Source organism: Papilio polytes, unplaced genomic scaffold, assembly GCF_000836215.1.
Source record: "Papilio polytes unplaced genomic scaffold, Ppol_1.0 DF823731.1, whole genome shotgun sequence".
Lineage (NCBI taxonomy): Eukaryota > Metazoa > Arthropoda > Insecta > Lepidoptera > Papilionidae > Papilio > Papilio polytes.
This window is the reverse complement of record NW_013525473.1, coordinates 128930-149039: the sequence shown is the minus strand read 5'-3', so window position 1 is coordinate 149039 and position 20110 is coordinate 128930. Positions and strand designations below refer to the sequence as shown.

The following is a 20110-nucleotide window of genomic DNA, read 5'->3' as shown; positions in this document are numbered from 1 at the left end:
CAATCCATGGATGAGGCCTACTTTCAGCAGTGGACGACAAAGAGGATGTATGAACTATGATGATAATTCGATTGATTCATATTTGAGGTACATTTGATGTTAAGAATACCAAAAAGGAACCAACTAAGTTTGTAATGATAAAGTCAACATTTAGAAACTGTTGTAACTTTCTCTTGAAAATGTAAACTGCTTAACTGCTTAATATAAAAAAAAAAGTTTGTATTTATACTCTGGGTATGTTTTGACTATTTGTTTCTCAAATGTCAAATACGTCTATGTTATTACGTTTTTTGACACTCCCGATTTCTGTAAATGTAAAAGTTATAAAATAAATCAAGTATATTTACGTTTCTATAATAATAAAACAACATTCCATTATTTCCATTATTATCTAAAATTGCTACTTCAAGCCGCACAATTAGTACTAAAATGTCACATAAGTATGAAATTTAATCAAATTAACTTTCTAAACATAATAAAGATGACTGTTTTGATTATTGTTATTGTTGCAGTATTAAAATTTTGCCCGGTGCTACTGTTTGCGAGGATTGTACGTTAGAAGGAGATATAACCATAGGCGGCGGAACAGTGATTCATCCCAGGGTGTCTATTATAGCTGAAGGTGGACCTATCATAATAGCCGAATATTGTATTATTGAGGAATATTCTACGATTATTCACAAGTAATTAATATTTTAAATCATACTCTGTCTATTCAAGTCAACTATGTTTGTTAAAAAACTAGCAGTTGCTCGCGACTTCGCCTGCGTGAAATTAAAAGTAATAAAAAAACATAGTCTATGTTACTCACTGATCTTTCTAACAGTGAAAGAATTTTTGACATCAGTACAGTAGTTTTTGAGTTATTGCAATAACATACAAAAATACAAAAACGCAAATCTTTCCTCTTTATAATGTTAAATATAGAGATTATATTTTACTCTGCCTTTTTTAGTCAACCATGTAAATTAAAAAAGTGTTGAATTTCAGAAAAAATGAGCAACCAGAAAATCCACTGAAGCCCCTTTTCATAGGTGCACATAATGTATTTGAAGTCGGATGCAGACTGGAATCATTATGTGGTCACATTGGTGAAAGCAATGTGTTTGAATGTATGTCTTTTGTTGGTGTTGATGTCAAAATTGGCAGCGGATGTGTTATAGGTATGTAAAGAGCACCCTGTATATAAAACAAACTTTTAAAAATAAAATAAGTGATATCAACCCATTGGACGCTAAAAAAAAATTTGTCATTGAATGGGTTGATTTGTTGAATAGATTGTGGATTGTGAAATAGTAAATACTTAGATAAAAGAAAATTTGTCAGAAATTTAATGACTTATGTTTTTTATCATTAATAATAACTTTTGTTTCAATTTATAGGTGCATCCTGCAATTTGAATGCACCACAAACTTTACCAGATAATACAGTTATCTGGGGTTCGGAGCACAATTACAGGGAAGCATTAGAGAAACAACCATCTCAACTACTCCAACTTGACTTTCTAAGCAAAGTGATGCCAAACTATCACAGACTAAGGAAATCCAATGTGCATAAAAGGCAGATGTCAAGGCAATCCCAAGAAGCAGCAAAATAATTATTCAGTAAATGAAGATATTTTAAAATGTAATTGAGCCTTTATATTTATTTCTTGTTTGGAATCAACTTATTTTTTATTTGGCTTACAGGAACAGATGCAAGCTGTTGATTCTGTATTAAATTTTGCAAGTCTTTATATTTTAAATATGCCTTTATTATATATTATTTCCACGTAACTAATCTTTATATTCAATAGATTGATAACAGTAAAAATTTCAAACTTTCACATGGCAACATTTTATTGACATCCTTATAGCGTTTTGTATAATAATGATCTACGATTGATTTATAAGTTACAGATTGTTCCTATAAAGATGGTTTTAGGTGTTTGTAATGAATAAACTTCCTTTTAAGAAGAATGCCACGCCACACTTAAACATATGTTCAGATATCGTTGTCCGAATATTTTCAACAGAATGAAATGTTGCTAGCATTTATGCTAAAGTACCAACATCATTCTACAATCCTTGAAATTGTAGACGGAATATTTAATTTTTAATAAAGTCTGTTAAACATGAAAACCATTCATTTAATTTTGTACATGGTTGTACAGTTTTATCTCTGTGTGTCAAGTTCCTATCCAAATAGGTTCAAATATTTACTAAAATAGCATTTTGATCTGTGGTACTTTGTATTCTTAATTGGGCTACCGTAGCGCTGCAGTCGTACGTGACTTCAGACGGAGTGTTGCCAATGCAACGACATTTTGCCGTCTTCTAAGCATAAAGCCTCAACCCTAGGGCCTAAGCAAATTCTATGGTATTATTAAATTTAAATTGCTGCACTGTGAATAATATTACGAAAATACCGTTTAAATGATAACTAAACAAAAACTGTTATCGATTAAAATGAAGGGTGCCGAGGTTAGTGCAATTTAATATTTCTTAAATATCTTGTGACTTTTACAAAACAAAATTAGAACTGAAAATAATTCATCATTGTTAAAAACATTAAAATAACGACATTTAGCAAATATTGAAAAGCTTTCCTTTATAAATAGTGCCGAGACCATCTATAGCTTTTCCCATACTGATACGGCTTTTTTTACACGATATACATGATCGGGGAAAACTTTTCATTGGCAACACGGCTTCAGGCAGGCCTAATTGCGGCCTACTGTCAGACAACAAAATAAAAAATATTACGATGTCGCCTTGGACAGACATTCATCGATTTCTATAATTTGGGTTTTAATTATTTTTACTTCGCGTTCAGTAATCTTAGATTTGGCAAGTTTCGTTGTATGTGAATGTACAGTTTTTGTTCAATTCAATGTTAATTTCACTAAATTCTGTAAAGTAGAACATAGCAAATTTGTTAAACATTATCTTATCAAATTAAAGGTATTAAAGGCTGTGAATACACAAATCGTTAGAGTAAATTAAAACTAAACAATTAGTTTCCGTAGTTTACAATTACGACTTGGTAAAACGAGGATAATGTCTTGATGCACCGTATCGGCGCCATGTTGTCATTTAGTTGAATCAACACGAATCCTGTTATGGGTGTACTCTTGTGGTGTTTAATTAGTGCGTGAGCATGTTGGAAGATGTTCCTGTCCACGGTAGCCGGAGCGATCTTAGGAGCCCCAAGATCGCGACGCATCAACGGAACCTCAGTTTGGATTTCAGGTATGTCACTTTCTATAAAGTTTGTATGTAAATAATTGTTTTTATACAAATATGCAATATCAAAAGTAAAAGTATAACTTACGAAATTAAACTAGATAAAAAGATCTTCACGTATGTTTGTTACACAAAACATACACGTAAACAACCTTGGAAATCATACACAAATACTGAATTACATAGATTTCTAGATTTAGGTTGTTTCTAACTTTTTTTTATTTTATTACCATCTAAATACTTCTTTAGTAAGATTTTGTGATTATTCTTTGATAATTCAAGTTAACAAAATCAACTTTCTATTTACGCTGAGACTTAATCAATGTATCAAAACATTTCAATAAAAACATTCCCAATTGAGCTCAAAGTTCATAATGTTTGCTTACTATTTCATTTGTCAATTGGTTATAAACTAAGGAATTTTTATTGCTATAAACTTCAATCAATGGCTTTGCAGTAATGGGTACTAAATTTTCAAAGCTAAAAATTAAAAAATAATTGTAACATTCCACAACTTGCTTTGAAAAACCAAAATTAGTTTTTAAAAAAAAAATTTACTGTTTTAAATCCAGTCTTCCTATTTCCGGTTCTATACATTTCCACAGTCTTTAAAGATAATATACATTAGAATGTATAGAATTTTAAAGTCACTTTTTCATTGGATTACTGCTTTTACTAGAATCAATTATGAAATTAAATTTTATTTCTATTCCGATGAGGTTCTAGCATTGAATTATTGTAGAAATATTTATCTACTGCTATCAAATTTTAATGTCTTTCATGCTGTACATCTTACTACTTCACTTCTTATATTATAAATGTGAAAGTTTGGATGTTAGAAGTTTTCTCTAGAATCAACAGATCCTAATTAAATTCGGTACAGATGCTACAGAAAACATAAAGTCTGTAGTAGAGTATTATAATGCTATAAATTGCTAAATTGACAAAGACCCGTGGTATTTCTAAATTGTTCATCTTCATGAACAGAAACACTGTGTGTTTATCTCATTTGAGAGAGATTTCGATGATTGCTTCATTTCTCCCACTGTTTGATCCTTTTATGTTATTAATCAGCATTGTATTTTACTTGAGTTTATACCATGTTAATGTAAAATATTCTGTGTCATGTGTTTTGAAAATTTTAGTGTATGCTGTTTACAGTAGCTGTTTTATTTGTTATACACTGGTTGGTATTGAATGTTACAGTCATTATTGGTTAATTAGGTAGTTAACAAGATGTTGATTTAGTAATTATATATGCATTAACTGTGTTTGTTGAAATAATGTACTTTCTTTGCTAGAAATTAATCTATTGATTTTTTAATGGGTGAATGTTTTGTTTTTTGCCAATACAGCTATCATTATATTAGTTTTTAAACTGTTTAAATAACATTAATTCTTTTGATTGTATTTTATGTATATTTAGATAACATTATTTATGAAATTTTAGAAACATCTATACTTTAAGAAGTAATTATTATTACATAGCATGTTTTGTAATTCTCACCACCTAGCATAATTTATTTAAATAATGTCTTTTTTTTCAAAAAAAAAAACTAATATAAAAATTTTTAAACACAATTTTACGTATAAAGTTATAAGCCAAAGTATTAAATTTGATCAAAGGCGTAGTAACGTCGTGTTAATTCGCATCGCATTCCGTACAATCTGGGGCATGACGGCATGTCGAAGGTTCAAGTAAACACAAGCTGTTAGTATCTGGGACACTCCTCGGCCGCTCAGGTGAATGGACGCCGGCGAAAGTAAAAGTGGACGCCGGAAAGACTGGCCCGGTCTTCTAGACGTGGATGCTTTTGCCAACCGCACAAAGAACGTTTAATTAGTTTCTCTCTTGGTTTAGGCAAGTTGGATGATGAGGATGTTGATTCTGATTAGATGTAAGTTGACATTTTTGTTTGTTTTACAAAAGAATGTGCTCCACGACGCCTTTAACAAAAACTGCAGATATGTTTCCGGCATTTGAACAAGAGATATGCTCGCTCCTTGAAGGACTCTAATTCCCATTGGTTTGGAAATACCGTCAACAGATTTTGTACACAGTTAGTTCGTCGATTTCTTGATAAAACACAGACTCACTCGAGGAATGTTGAAGCTTTTGTTTTTGGACACTTTGTTTCTTAAAACGTACCGTATGCAGTACGCTTTCGTTGTGTATTTGTAGCGGATGTTTTTGCTGACCATACTGGATGAGAGAAGTAAGTTTCTTTATTGCGGCACTTTCATATCGCAGAAACTAGGCAAGCTAATTATCCTAATTAACGGACGCGTCGGCCGGACGACTAATGCGTTTTAAAAGATTTTCTTTGCCATGACACTAAATCACTTTGTAATTACTATGTTGTAAATGATGTTTGTTTATAATCCGGCATTGAAATAAAATTTCTTATGCACTTTTCTCAATGCTCTTCAATTAACTTAAAATAAATGTAGTAAGGTTTTTAATACCAAATATACAGATATTTAACGCCAAATAAAGCATAACATAAACGATTGTATAAAATTGGGTTTTGTATTTTCCCTTATTTTAATGTCAAGCGAACTTTTCTGTCCCTATTTATGAACAGAGGAAAACAAAACTTCGTATATAAAACGAGTACCGTAGTATTACTTGCCATTAGATTTGGCACGTCTGTAATTAGAGTACTCTTATTCCCGACGAGCTAACTCAAGCGTTTAATTCGTAAATCTAGCTGATATCCGATCCATTCGTCATAATATTGGTATTTTAATGCTTCCTTATGGTCAGTCTAATTGCTTAATCAAGTTAACATTCATACACAGGAAGCTGTGTAGCCAGCCGCAGCCCAACCGTCTGACTCATTTATGGTGCCATTACAAAATCAATATTTACTTGCTTACTAGCAGTTTAGGGCAATCTTGTGACTTATCGCTCCTTTTACTATACTTCGCAATACTTTATAGACTGAAAATAGTTACCAGTTTATATAAGTATCTTTATTCAAGGTAATGGATATGGAGAAATGATCTTAGCTTCAATGGAGTGATTTTTAATAAGAATCAAATTTGATTGCTGTTTTGTAAAATATCAGACATTTATGTTTATAATATTGCTGCTTACTTTAAAACATTATACTACAATAATTTGTACTACATAACACTTGCGGGGTTTCCCACATATTTTATTTTCAAGCCCATGGCTTAATGCGCAGTATTTTTCATTGCGGCTATTATATTAGTGTCTGTTTGAACAAAAAGTTCGGCCTTTGTCATAGAAGCTAGCCACCATTACTAATGGTTTCCTTGATCGTCTCTTTTCATTTTAATTACTCGTCGACGTCTTCAATTTATAATCTGCGCGCATCGTAATTAGGATTACCGGTTTTTGTGAGCTCCAATGTTTTGTTTCAGCGTTATTGAACGACCGACGACCTTACAAGAGCATTTTTTTCTGTTGTGATGTAATATTTATTTATTCTTAGATCCGAGTTACACTAACTACCAGGCCGCGTATAATTATTTATATGTAGTTGCGTTTTTCCACTGGCGCGATTTCGACTCCTGTGTAAAATTATAGCTGCTAGTTGAATCGTGCGGTTAGTAGCTAAGTGAAAACAGATACTTAATCTCAGAAGGACATATATTATATTTTGTACCCGTAACTTTAATACAGTGGAAAGGCTACAATAAACGTATGTAGAGCAAGTTTTATATTTTTATAAACTGTTATTGAGGTATTGAAAACAACTTTATTTTTATATTGATTGCTTGTATAGTTTTTATTATTCCAAAACAATATGGTTGCATTTTATCTGCTTGATTGTATAGAAAATATTCTCACCGGGAAAACCGTGTGAGGTAATTAATTTCTCATAAGAGCACAAAAATGTAATTACACTAGGAAATAATCAACGGTATTTCATGGTTATTATTTTATGACCACTTTTTATTATACAAGGTTGACAGAGTAAATGCATAAATTACGTCTGGTAATTGTAATTGTGAAATTCGACGAGATATTGGTCTACAGAGCCTTTTTTTGTAATTTGCAGTCAAATCAGGTGGAAGGACAGATCGTAAATTAAAGAAACATGTAACAAGAGTAGTATTATAGGGCGAATTAATTGTCAAAATATATCTTTTTTATTTACTTTGATGACTGGATTTTAGTGTACTTATTGTTTTCTTATTGTTTGTTTTTATATTAGTTTAATTTCGATTAGAATCTTGCCATTTAGTGACGAGATAAAGTAGCATGATCTTGCAATGTATAGTCCATCAACTATTCCTTATGCATCAATTTGCCATCTCTTTGTAAAGTTTCCAAAATTTGATAAGTAGGTACAAATGTAACAATAAAAGTACAGTTACTTTAAATAAACAAATCAATCTTCTAAACACACTGCACACCACACCCTTCTAAGAAACGTATCACTTTTATAGTTATAGCCTTTTAACGTTCCTAAGAGATATAAAATTGTTTAGAAGTCTATCGCTAGGCGTTGGCTAGAACAGACTTCGAATAAATGGGATAGGTGGGACTTGTGTTATTTACTTTTATTATATTCTGACGATTCCTTCGAACGCCACTGGTTGTTTACAATTATGTTAATTAAATGAACACGAAGGTACATTCCTTATTAAAGTTTGACGTAACGTAAGCGCGTAATTGAGAGACTGATTTGCAATCGATTTGATCTGAAACAATTGATTTAATAGATTGTGTACGACCTTCTATTTGGTATGTTGCCCAGTGTGTGATTATTCTTCCGTTAGCCAGCAATATGACGTCATAGTATTGCAAGATGCAAACTTGATGAGGGTTCGTGGTTAGCTGTAAACGTATGTCTTCTAGTGTTGCTATGTGAACCCATTGTACTCCATCTAAGGATAATTTGCACACAGGTATCCCCTGATCCATGTCACTGTTCGCGACGATGACACTTTAAAATTGTATTTTACGCGGCATGGCGTTCGTTTCGAATCGTTATAAAGTTTGAATGGCACTATAGCTTAAAATTTGGTGATTGACGGGTAAGGAAGTGGAATGTGTGTTGAGGCGTTTAGTTTCTATTACTGTAATGTGATACAGGCGGTGTGGGTTACTAACGATTTTTGTTTTATAAATAAGTAATTGAAGGAATAATGTAGTAATACCATCTCTTTTTAAACTGACTACTTAGTAGCAAATAAGTTATGAGCGAATATTAAAAAGGAAGGAAAGTCTTCGATGTTTCTTATTTTAAGCTTTAATGTAATATTAAATGTCACTACATTCGGTTCTTTAGTAAATAAAATCAGAAAGATACGTGAAAAAACTTCTAAATGTAATCCAAATAAAAACATCAATGACGACATGCATTGTACGAAAAAAAACCATCTTGAGATTTTAGTCTCGTAGCTGTAATATTTAAAATAGACTCTAATAAGAGCAGATAAGGTTTCCATTAAAGTGAACATTGTTTGACCTCCACGGTTGTAGACAGCATTGAAAGTATGATTCGCAAATAATGCTTTGAACATCTTGACATCATATTACTGGATATAGTTGCTCAAATATTTACCATTTTTATTTTCATCAATTCGCTTATTATTAAACTAGCCTAGTTAACATCAACATGTCCTGTTTGATCTACCTATTGCCCGCGACTTCGTCCGCGCAATATTAAGATAAAAATGTATAATATGTCCATCTATGTCAGCTACCCTTCAGTAAAAGTCTGTTCAAATTCGGTCCAGCCGTTTCGGAGATTACTCGGAATATACGCGGCTTGAGGACAAACAGACAGGCAGGCAAAAAGTGCTTAAACGCCATTTTCGTTATCAGCAACGCAAATACATCATCTTTCCGAAATCTGGATTTTTTCTTTTGATATTCCAACAGACACTCCAATTTTATTATATGTATAGAATAGATTTCTATGACTCGAAAAAGTTGTTCTTGACGTTTCCAAGTAGGTAATGGTTACTAATGACGTCATACTACCGACTATGTTTATCCTTTGTACACCTGCACAAGTCCTTGTTAGCGAAACGTGAGGATTGCTTGCATTTATTTTTATTACAATAATTCAAGGAAAGCATGTTGTAATATGTAACATTATGTTATAAGAAAACACCAATAGGTTCTCACCCGTACATAAAATATAGTAATTATAACAGGTGTTAAAACAGTTTGTGTTTTCTTATAAAATACTTGCTGTTGCCTGCGACTTCGTCCGCACAGTATTAAAAAACAAAACACACGAAATTCATAATTATATTCATTCATTCATAATTAACAAAATTTTAATAAAAAGGGTAACCGCTTGTTTCACCGGTTTCCAAAACTAACCTAAACGACCAACATCCCTGCAATCACCAATATCCTAGGGAGTAAGGGGTAGGTACTCTAGAACTTTACCTACTCAAGCCAACCTCACTTGCACCTGCCAGATATAACAATTTATTTGTACCTCTTCCAGTGAGATCATGTAATAATATTTTTTGCGATTAATGAACAGATGCTTAAAAAATGGATTTCTACATTTTAAAATATTAATGAAACCTTACATTGTTATTGTTGATGTTTTTGGAACATTCGTCAGTCCCAGTTTGACCTCTAAAATGACGGAAGCGTCGATCCGTATAAAAACTGCGAGAGACGAGTACAAATGACAATGACCAATATGTTAACAGCCGTCAAAATATTTTACTCGGAAATGGTATAAGACGAAAGTCAATTATTAAAAAATTACAAGGGCATTAATTAAGGCGGACGGAAGATGTAAACAAAACAATAACGGTAAAAATACAGATCTTACTGTAATTTGAGACACGGCTAATTCATATGATAAATTATATGAACTAAATCTAACGTGAGTCTTTTATTATTTTTATGACTGAATGACAAGGAATTTCGTGCCAGAGATCGTTCTACTCAATTGAATGAATGAGTTATTAATTAGATGGCTGATTCCTTCGAACCTTTGCTTCGCCAATCAGCTGTGGCATGCGTGGCACGGTTGCCCTCTAACGTTTGTTGCTCAGCCAACGTTAAATCCACTCCTCTCGTATTAATAGATCTATTGAACGATAAACAACCTTGTGTTCATATAGATAAGGTAGTTTTAATATGGCATATTTTGTATGTTATCGAGCCGCGTTCCTGATTAATTATTATCAAACGTTTTTTTTTATCTGTATCCTTGACTCCGTTACATTCACCGGCATAGCTCAATTTAGGTCCGCTTAAATAATTTCTTTGACATTTGTATCGATATAGAGAAGTGTTAAAATTTAAATGAGAACCTTAAATATATTGTCGATTTTATGCCAAGGTTGTAAGTTGTAACGCCTACAATCACTACCGAGTTGTTTCTTATCTTGTTTGTAGCTTATCTATTTATTAATAACCAGTTTTTTTCAAGCCAACTGTTAGATAATGTACATACGTTTACAGGACATATATTATTAAAACTAGTTTAGAATAGGCAAAATTGTTAACTTAATCAACGCACGTAATATATTACAATTAAATAAACTTTGTAACGTGTAAACCACAGACTGTTGAATACATAAAGATATTATTAGTTGGATGAGCACAACAATGTGTGTATTTAGATATTTTCCGTGTTCTTGATAAATCTGTCGCGCGTTGAGTGCAGACGCACCGAAGCGGTCACGTGGTCGGTTAATGCTCCCACCGAGACAATTCGAAGTTTCTGTGTCAATACGATTATCCTCTACTACCATGTTTACTACAAAAATATATTCTTGTACACGCTAATGGGTATGTCCTCTTCAGTCTTACATATTTGTTAGTTTATATTCGAAGACAAATTAACTGTGATTTAGGTGGAATTAACGTATGCATTAAAATTAGAGATTAACAAAAATTAGGATTTGTTGTGCTTCCATAATGTAGAGGTCGATTTAAAATTCTTTATACAAGTACCAAGTAACACGAAACCTTTGACTTACTGCTCATAAATATTGCAAAGGGATGAAAGCTTTCGTTACTTTGTTGTGAAAAACTTGAATTGGAAAGGTGACAGTATAAACACTAGCTATATTTTTGTTTTCGATGTTCGTCTACTTGAGTCACCGAGCTATACGAAAATATATTTCTAAAGCGTCAGGATAGTCTAGACATATAATTTACTATATTGAGAAATGTTTAAAAGTTTCAGTAGACGACAAAGGGTCCGGATATCATATAACGTTGGTTTTTCGAGCGATATTGTTATTTCCGACTCTAAACACTCTTATTTTAAATATTAATAAAAGTTACTTTATTTCTATAGGATCAATACGTTTCTCCTGTTTACACCATAAAAGATTTATTGATTCTTTCACAAAATGTTTTGTTACACATTTTGTGTTCTGTGATCTCAATTGAACTATGATAAAAGTTTGGACTTTTATCATAGTATCAATAATACTATAATTAGGTATGTTTAATTCATCATCTCCCCTATCTTATCCTACTCCAGTAGGGTTGTGGCACCGGGTTTACGTCCTTCAGATAACTATCGTCCCTCATCTCAGTCACACACTTCATCATATCAACTTTCACGCAATCCATCCATCTCTTTCTAAGTATACCACTACCAGAGTACCTCCACATTCATAAATTAAGTTCCGAAGTAAGTAAATATTCTTAATTGACCGATCATTTAAGTACAAAGTCTAATTTTATCGTTGTATCAGTTGTTTTGCTTGTATAGTGATTCATTGTTAAGAGAACATGACACTATTTTCGTTGAACTCGTACCGTATTATTGGAATGACACAAAAACGTCTTCGTATGACGCATTTGTTGATATTACATCGTATGCCGGACGTTGTACCCACTGTCTATTATGTATATTTGCGATTACTTTATCGTACTGGCATAACTAGGAATGTAGCTTTTAAACGATTCAAGCGTCGAAGAAGAACGAAGCGTACCCAAGCTAGAGATACTAGGTATAGTCTACCACGCTGGTCCAGTGTGCTTTGGTAAACTTCACATTTATGCCTTTAAGTCCAAGTTGAGTCACGGTCTTTTTACTGTAAGAGTTGAATGAAAGAAGAATGAATGAAATGAGTTCGAGGCTATAGAATTTTTTCTTTGAAAGAAGGAAATATCTCGTTAGTAAAGTTCAAATTCATTTCAGCAGGGCGTGATGAACTTTAATCATTATTTATCGTCTCAAGTTGTCGTATAATGAAGCTAAGCTAGCAACGGTCCAAATTAATGATGTCATGGAGCACATTACGGCTCTTATAGCTGAATGAGACACTGCGACATGACGGTCGGTGACTTCCCACGGACTATCTGGGCCGCGTTCGCCCACAACACAGTATAAAGGCGGTTACGAGGCGCGGGCTTTTGTTTTTTTTTTCTCCATTTCAGTGTCTCAAAGTGCACTCGAGTTCCTCTCGCGTGAAGCTGTAAAAATGAGGCAACGCCAAACTAAAAACTCAACCTACATGGCTTGGTGTTGGATGAGGAAATTATAGTTTTTTGCGCTTTTTTTTTTTGAGTTGAAATTTGAGTCAATAGTTCGTATAGTCAGAATAAAAAAGGAGCACTTAATCTTCTCTGTTTCTTTTTTTTCTGGTTTGGTTTTGATCTAGCCTTGATTTAATGTTTAGAATTTATTCCAAAATAGTGCAATCTCACTTATAACTATCTAGTTGAGTAATGTGATTAGTTATCATGTTTTAGTGACGACATTTTGGTAGTAGTTTATGTTATCAGCATTAATATAGTCAGTCGTATTTGTTGCGTTGTCACTACGTCTTGCTTTTAAAGATTTAAGAAGACAAACATTTGTCAATGACATCAAAAGAACTGTCATCGCCCAATGATGGCTTTATCTATTTTATTAATTAAAAAGTAAGTAATTACAACGCTAATAGAAAGTGAGCTACATTTGTCCTTTTTTGCATATTGGTATGTTTAAAACCTTTCGTTGTGTAAGCACCACTTAAAATTTGATGAATCGTTAGCTGACTGACGTTTCTCACAAAGTAATGTTAGAATTTTCTCGGAGAAATTAAGTGTTGTTTTATCTTTTGTTGTCTTGTGTTGGAAAATGTATAACAATGCTATGTGAACGGAAACTTGGTGAAATGTCGACGTCAATGATGTGTTTTTAGCTTTGATCTTACGCAAACGGAAATAGCGTTCAATTACATCTAGATTGACATATCTTGAATGACGACAGGAATATTAAGTATGAACATAATAGAAAATTATTTAATTCGTGTAATTTACGTACACGCTTCTATTGTTTGTCATCTTTATCTATTTTTATCACGACTTGAAACAGAACGAGACAACCTTCTATCACTTATTACAACGTATATTTTGTCGAAGAAGAGAACAGTGGTAGAGACCGCTTTAACATCTTCTCACAAATGGACAGGCTCGCGCGGTGTAATACCACGACCACACAGAAAACAGGCTTGAAGTGGAAGCAATTCCGCGTTTCGTTTGATAAAAGTGGTGCCGGAGGCCTAATTTTAGTCACTTTCTCGTTCCACTCTTTTCTTAAGAGGAAAGGATGAAAAGGAAAAGTGGATTTGACGATGGATGGCACGCGTAGGAAGGGGAAATGTTCTCTTTATGTGCGTCTCCTTCTCCGGCAATTAAGGGTAGGAAACGCATCTACAACTGCGGATGTTTATGGGCAGCGGTCGCTTTCCATTTCGGTGGATTAGCTTATTATTAAAAAAAGGACGCTGGTTTTAATAAAAAAAAGAATATTTTAAAATTAAGTGGAATAGATTTTTCATCGTTATGTTCTTTTGTCTTATTTGAGAGCTCGACTTTATGTTTGTATTTTTGGTGTCTTACGTAGGATTGAGTCATTGGCTCCAATTTTACTTCGTCATCGGTTGCTCACGATCTCCAAAAATGAAATTGTAGAACTGAAAAATATACACTTTTTATTTTAGTTTCTTTAAGATAGTATCAAAACAGCGACCCAGATACAATTGAAAGTTGTTTGACCCAAGTAATGGATTTCATTCACCCCTTACATTCCCCTGATCTCGATATACAACAAACCATGTCGATGACATCACTGTACAACATTTAGGCCGTCATATATTGATTTATTTTTCATTGTTCCGATGCCAAGAACTGTTCAAGAGTGTTTTATATTGGCAAAACGGATGAAATTTTGATTTACTACATACAGGATAGTTTATTGCTTTTTGAATTTCTGGTTATTATTTATTGTTGTGTTATTTAATACAAAGAGAGAGGGAGGGATGCTAGTCATTGAATGTTCAACATTGTCTTAAAAGTTTGCTTAAAACGATTATAGTTTCTATGTAATTCAAGTACAAATGTTAGTAATATGATCGTAAAGAGCATTTATCAGTTTTCACTTTGTTTCTGTAAAAGTATTATAATGTCGAATTAATATTTTAAGATTATATTTATACTGGGGATTCGGATAATAAAATATAATTTATTAAGAAGATTAGATTGATAGTCTTGAGCTTATGACGTAATGTCTTTGCTGCACAACTTTCCGTAACGAGGCAAATGATTCGTTATGTGTATAAGTTATTGATGTGAGACTGGGTCGTAGTAAGTGGTACTAAGTGTTTGTAGATATTGTATACACAATGTCGTGTATGTAAGTTGAGATACCATCTTTAAAAAGCAAGGTGACTATTTGATAGGGTTAGAAACTAAGTTGTAAATGCAAAGAGTCGTATGACTGAAATTGTGACAATTATTCTAAAGTGCTTCGAGTCTGCTAAGAGGAATATAAATATTAATATCTACTAGACTTCGTCTCCTTGAAATTAAAAAAAGGTAGGTAGCTTCTGTGTTCTTATAGACTATATATTTCTTCATCTATCCCATTTTTCATCACGATCCGTCCAACTGTTTAGGCTACAAACTGTAACAAACAAACATCCAACCAGCAAAATGTTTGCGATTATATTATTAGTACGATAAATAGCGGGCTTCATGAAGACAGGTTGTATTTTCTTCAGAAGATTACATTAGTTATTTTTATATACTTTAGCAGAAAACATTATTGACTTTGTAATGTAATATCTTTGCTGATGTCAATATCAGTTCGTGATGATGACAGTTTTATGTAAAAGGCTTTACGTTTTTGTTGTGTAACATTATAACACGATCGATGTAAACGGTTTACACAAAGTATGCATAGTGATAATGCAGATGTTCCTAGAAGGCAGGTTGCATAATCTATGGATGTAACGGCTGATGCGTTTATACGTCTTCTGAGGCCAGGGAAGTGCAGTCTTTGGATACCTTCTTTGAAACGTAAAATCTTACTACGCAGTTACGTAATTGTTTTGTTCATGATAACATTCAAAACAAAACAAACAGTTCGTCAGTAGTTACAGGGTTTAACTGGCGTGGGATCAAAGTCTAAAGACCTGTACAATACAGCGAAGTACCGTAACTAGCGTTAAAAGCATCGATACTTGACCTAAAGTTGTACTGAGTAACGTATTGTGTAGTGTAGGCTCGCTAGTTTGCTACGCTACCAATGAAAGGGAGCGCACAATGGACGGATGTCCCCAATCAACGGTTCTCATCCACGACGGGGGAGTACTATACTTATAATACCCCGTCTATTTTGAGACGTCTTAGTAACTGTGGGGATCATTATCTCGGTCAATGAACGAATTCTCTTTTTTTGAATTACACTTTCGGGTAGTGTAGCCAAACCATTACATAGTAATCAAGGAGAGTACGGTAGACTAAGCAAGACTTGTGAGTAAATTTTCTAGTGGTAAACGCACTAATGAGGTCATTTTACTTACATTTTTAAAGGATTATCAAAGCAGAAGGTTTCTCATACTTTTATTTTAAATCGACACAGTGAAGGAGATTAATTTAGCTATTAAAGAAAGTAAACAACATATTAGTTTGTGTACGGATTTTTGAAAATATGGTAAACCTATTTTGGTGCTGTCGTCGGATTTGAACGCAACAGTTGCTGAATACAAGGTCACTGGTTAAGTTAACGACCGTGAAACAAAGGTCGGTTAGCGATTTTAAGTGTATTACCACGTTCATTAGTGCTTTGGTAATTGTTATTCAATAACAAGATAAAGCTCAATACATAATTGAAAGTTTTATGATATAAGTAATCGTAGAATTGAACCTTTTATAATGCGCAAAGATTTTAACCACTTAATAAACTAATGCTGATTTAAAATTTTATCGATTGCAAAAGGTGTTTGGTTTATTGCCAGTGCTTAGGTCAATAACATCAAAGGATTGGAATATTACCCAGTACTGTAGTACATATTAAGTGCTTTCGTATATTATCGTGTCGCATTCACGACTATATCCCAATAATACTAAAATGTACATTTTATTACTTACATTTTCCTTGTATTTAGCGTTTGATTAGATGAAATAAATGTAGAGGAAAATCAAAAATATTACAATGTATATTTTGATGTCAAATCATATGTTTTCTTATCACAGTTTCTGTTTACGACCATTCCTTTTATAAACTCTTTCAATAAAGTATCTGATACCATAATGATTTTAAAATGAGACTTGATGTAAAGTGTAGAACTTAATTATTTTTCTTAACAAAAAAAGCATTTCATTTAAAGTAAACACACCTGCCTTGACAGACGTGCTTCCTCAATTATGTTTATCGTTCAGTGTCAAAGTAGGCTGCGGTGACGTGTGTTGAAAAAAGTATATACGCCACGTGTTAGTGCAGCTGGCGAAACTGATTTGTATGAGCAGGTAGATGCAAGCTGCGAAAGTTGTCGGCAAAAAATTAACAAAAAAATGCGTTTTGCAGCTGCTGTTGTGTTGTAGATTCGAAGTGATCAGTTGATAAGATGCCCGACAAAAAATAGTACCTTATTTGGGTGGTCTATAGCATCATACAATTCTTATTTCTAATATTATAAATGCGAAAGTTTAGACGGATATAGATGTTTGTTAGAGTTAGTAGTCTATACGGCTGAACGGATCTGGATGAAATTCGGCATAGGTGTGAATAGTGTGGTAGAACACATAGAATATTTTCTTTTGTTTTCTTTTAGTTCCACGCAGTCGAAGTGCGGGCGAAAGCTATTACTGCAATATTGATGAAAATTATAGTTCTATCCCAATATTACTCTAACGTAGATTTAGTTATGTACTCGATAACTTGATATTAATAAATTATTGTTATTTTATATCGAATCCCCAAAAACATATATTGTGTACCAATACAGTGAAATATAGTTTTATTATGTTACTTTATTGCTTTTTCATAAGGATAACCATTGTTAGAAAATAATAAAAGCAATATGGGATGTGTATTCCGGAATCTTTGCAATCGTATTGTTGAGTGTGACGGGATGTTATTTTTGATGTGATTTATTTCCTCATTTCGTGTATTTCGTGGCATTTTTATGAAATAAACAGGGAAGTTTGGTGACATTACCAATGTGTTTGTGTTTCGTTTTCCTTGTAACTCAATATAAGGTTTTAATACTAAATATTGGTATAAGTGTGTTTTTACAACATTAATGTTTCTTCTCTGTTTTTTTCAGGTAATACCGTCAACCCATATTGGACTTGGTTATCCGTAACGAATAAAGGCTAGTTAGATTATTTTTTATCCTAAAATTCAATCGTTTATTTCAATCTACTCTATTATTGGTTTAGATTTTTAAGTTAATAATATTGTTAATATTACAAGAGAATACTCGATTTGCAAAAACACAATAAAATAATTGTAAAATAAAAGAAGAAAATAAATCGTCGAGCTTCGGCATAAAAGATATGCGTTTTTTTATCAAATAATATTATTCAAATCGTTGGATTAATTTATTAATTAGTTAAGTTATAATCTAAACAGAATTAAACGCCTAAAACGAATCATAGTTTTGGGCGTCGTTAATTTGGTTAGGGAAGCGCCAATTTGCAGCCGGAGTTCTGACGCCTCATGTAAGGTCATAGCTGTGTCTGAAATTAATACATCCTTGGATGACATAAATAAACACATAATGTATTTAAAGTTGACAAAAGGATATTTGAAAGTTATCAGTATTACAGTAAATTGCGCGCTCAGGTATTTCCACTTCGTAAGGATGGATGGAATTACTCTTTTATCTAACTAATACTATAAATCCGAAATTATGGATGTTAGAAGGTATCGTCATATTTGCTATATGCATCTATATGAAATATATCACACTAGCTGTTGCTCGCGACTTTGCCCGAGTAAAATTAAAAAAATAAAACTATAGCCTATGTCACTCACAGATAAACCTTAGTAATGGTAAAAGATTTTTTGAAATCGGCCCAGTAGTTTTTACTTGAATCAAATACATACAAAAACACAAATCTTTTCTCTTTATATATTAGTATAGATATAGATATAGATATGTAGAAAACTGCAAGAACGTATAGGTTACCTACTTTTAAGTTTTTCCGCTTTGATAGAGTTGCGGGAGGAAGCTAGTTCTGTATAAACCAAGAAAATATTGTGTATTAATATAATTTAGGGTTTAGCCCCTCATTATAGATGGAATAGTCACAATATGGTTTTATTGTCATAGCGTAGTGTAAAGGTCAACTCCTTGGATTGTGTAATAATATTATATTGCCAGTCGTAGTCAGTTTTATGCGGCATCAAAACCGCAATGAAGTGTCGCTAGGCGTCTGCGAGAAGTTTTAGAATATTTTGTGCTTACGCCGCAGCTCTACAATTGATTATTTTTCCCAAAAACTTTGTAGAAATTTACTTAAGTTTAGTTTACAAAAAGCAGTATTAAGATTGTGTGATTGTTTGTTGGTACTTGTACAAATTAAATTAATGTTATAGTAACCTACACGCAAGGAATGACAAATATTTAATGATGCTCAAATTAATTACGGTTGCGTGTTTGATTAACAAGGTTTTAACTAAATTAAAAAAATAACTCATCGTGCTTAATTGGCTTGTTACATATTTAATAAGACTCTTTATTCTCTGTAGCGTATTTATTGAAAATAAACTTGAAATATTCTCAAATAAATTATTCTATTCGTAAAACTAAAATTATCTTCAATTTAAATTTATTCAAAGTATGTATTGTATTATTTTAAAGTTAACACAGTTCGTCTGATGGTTGACGAGGCGTGTCACGTCACCCCCTGTCATTCATAATTATTGCTCCCCCATCCGTGACAGTCGGGTTTTTGTATACCATTGTGCTTAAAGGAAGTGATCTAATTGGCCATTAAACTGAAGAGAGGAAGCTAACGCTTTGGTGCGCGTTAATATGTCGCCTTGGGTGAAATGCGATAACTTTTTAACATGATATCTTCGAAGACGATTTTCGTCGTAACGTGTGTGTGTAATGCCTTTTGAACTCTCTTGTGATGCCCATACCTATAAAATAAACAAATATTTTAATATAAAAATTTGGATTTGCATACGATTTATTGTCAAAATAGACGTAAAGTGGGGTTCATTTGATGAGTGTATATAACCCGATTTGGATCTACGTTGATGAATAAAACAGGAGGTTATATGCCTGCTTGTCTCTTTTATCTCTAGGTCGTGATGTACTGTGATATCACAGATTTTATATAATTGGTTACGGTTGATTTAGTCGAATACAAGTCGACTTCGACCTTAGCCAATGTCGATCCCAGACTCGGCCTTTGTTACATATAATCTGTATGAACGATACGATGTTGTAACTCTAGACCTATTGTTTTGTTAGCAATTGCGAAATTAATACGGAGGTTATTACTGGAGCTGTTTTTTCTATTTGTTTGTAACGTTGTATTGTGCCTCTACTAATAAGAGCTGGATTAGTTGACCAATGAATGTTTGCTACAGTATTCTATTCTATATAATGTTCGTATTCATAAGTATGATATAGGGCAAATAAAAATATTTAACATTTAGGTATTGAGGCTAAAATCC

The 20110-nt window shown here is 32.9% G+C and overlaps 2 protein-coding genes across 2 annotated transcripts in view; both read left to right on the top strand.

Moving 5' to 3' along the window:
• Nucleotides 1–297: 297 nt before the first annotated feature.
• LOC106103541 (dynactin subunit 6) lies at nucleotides 298–1825 on the top strand. Its single transcript, XM_013283320.1, has 4 exons — nucleotides 298–440; nucleotides 513–683; nucleotides 991–1163; nucleotides 1383–1825. The coding sequence occupies exons 1-4, from the start codon at nucleotides 430–432 to the stop codon at nucleotides 1595–1597; spliced, it is 570 nt and encodes a 189-aa protein (XP_013138774.1). The 5' UTR covers nucleotides 298–429; the 3' UTR covers nucleotides 1598–1825.
• An 872-nt stretch (nucleotides 1826–2697) lies between these two features.
• LOC106103688 (phosphatidylinositol 4-kinase beta) overlaps nucleotides 2698–20110 on the top strand; it is a 39239-nt gene continuing 21826 nt past the window's right edge. Inside the window, exon 1 of the mRNA XM_013283514.1 lies at nucleotides 2698–3230. Coding sequence (XP_013138968.1) covers nucleotides 3139–3230 — 92 coding nt within the window. The 5' untranslated portion in view covers nucleotides 2698–3138. The remainder of the gene's footprint in view (nucleotides 3231–20110) is intronic.

Coding starts and splice junctions, on each gene's coding strand:
- LOC106103541 (XM_013283320.1), top strand. Junction 684..990: donor TATTCTACGATTATTCACAA/GTAATTAATATT, acceptor GTTGAATTTCAG/AAAAAATGAGCAACCAGAAA. Junction 1,164..1,382: donor TGGCAGCGGATGTGTTATAG/GTATGTAAAGAG, acceptor TTCAATTTATAG/GTGCATCCTGCAATTTGAAT.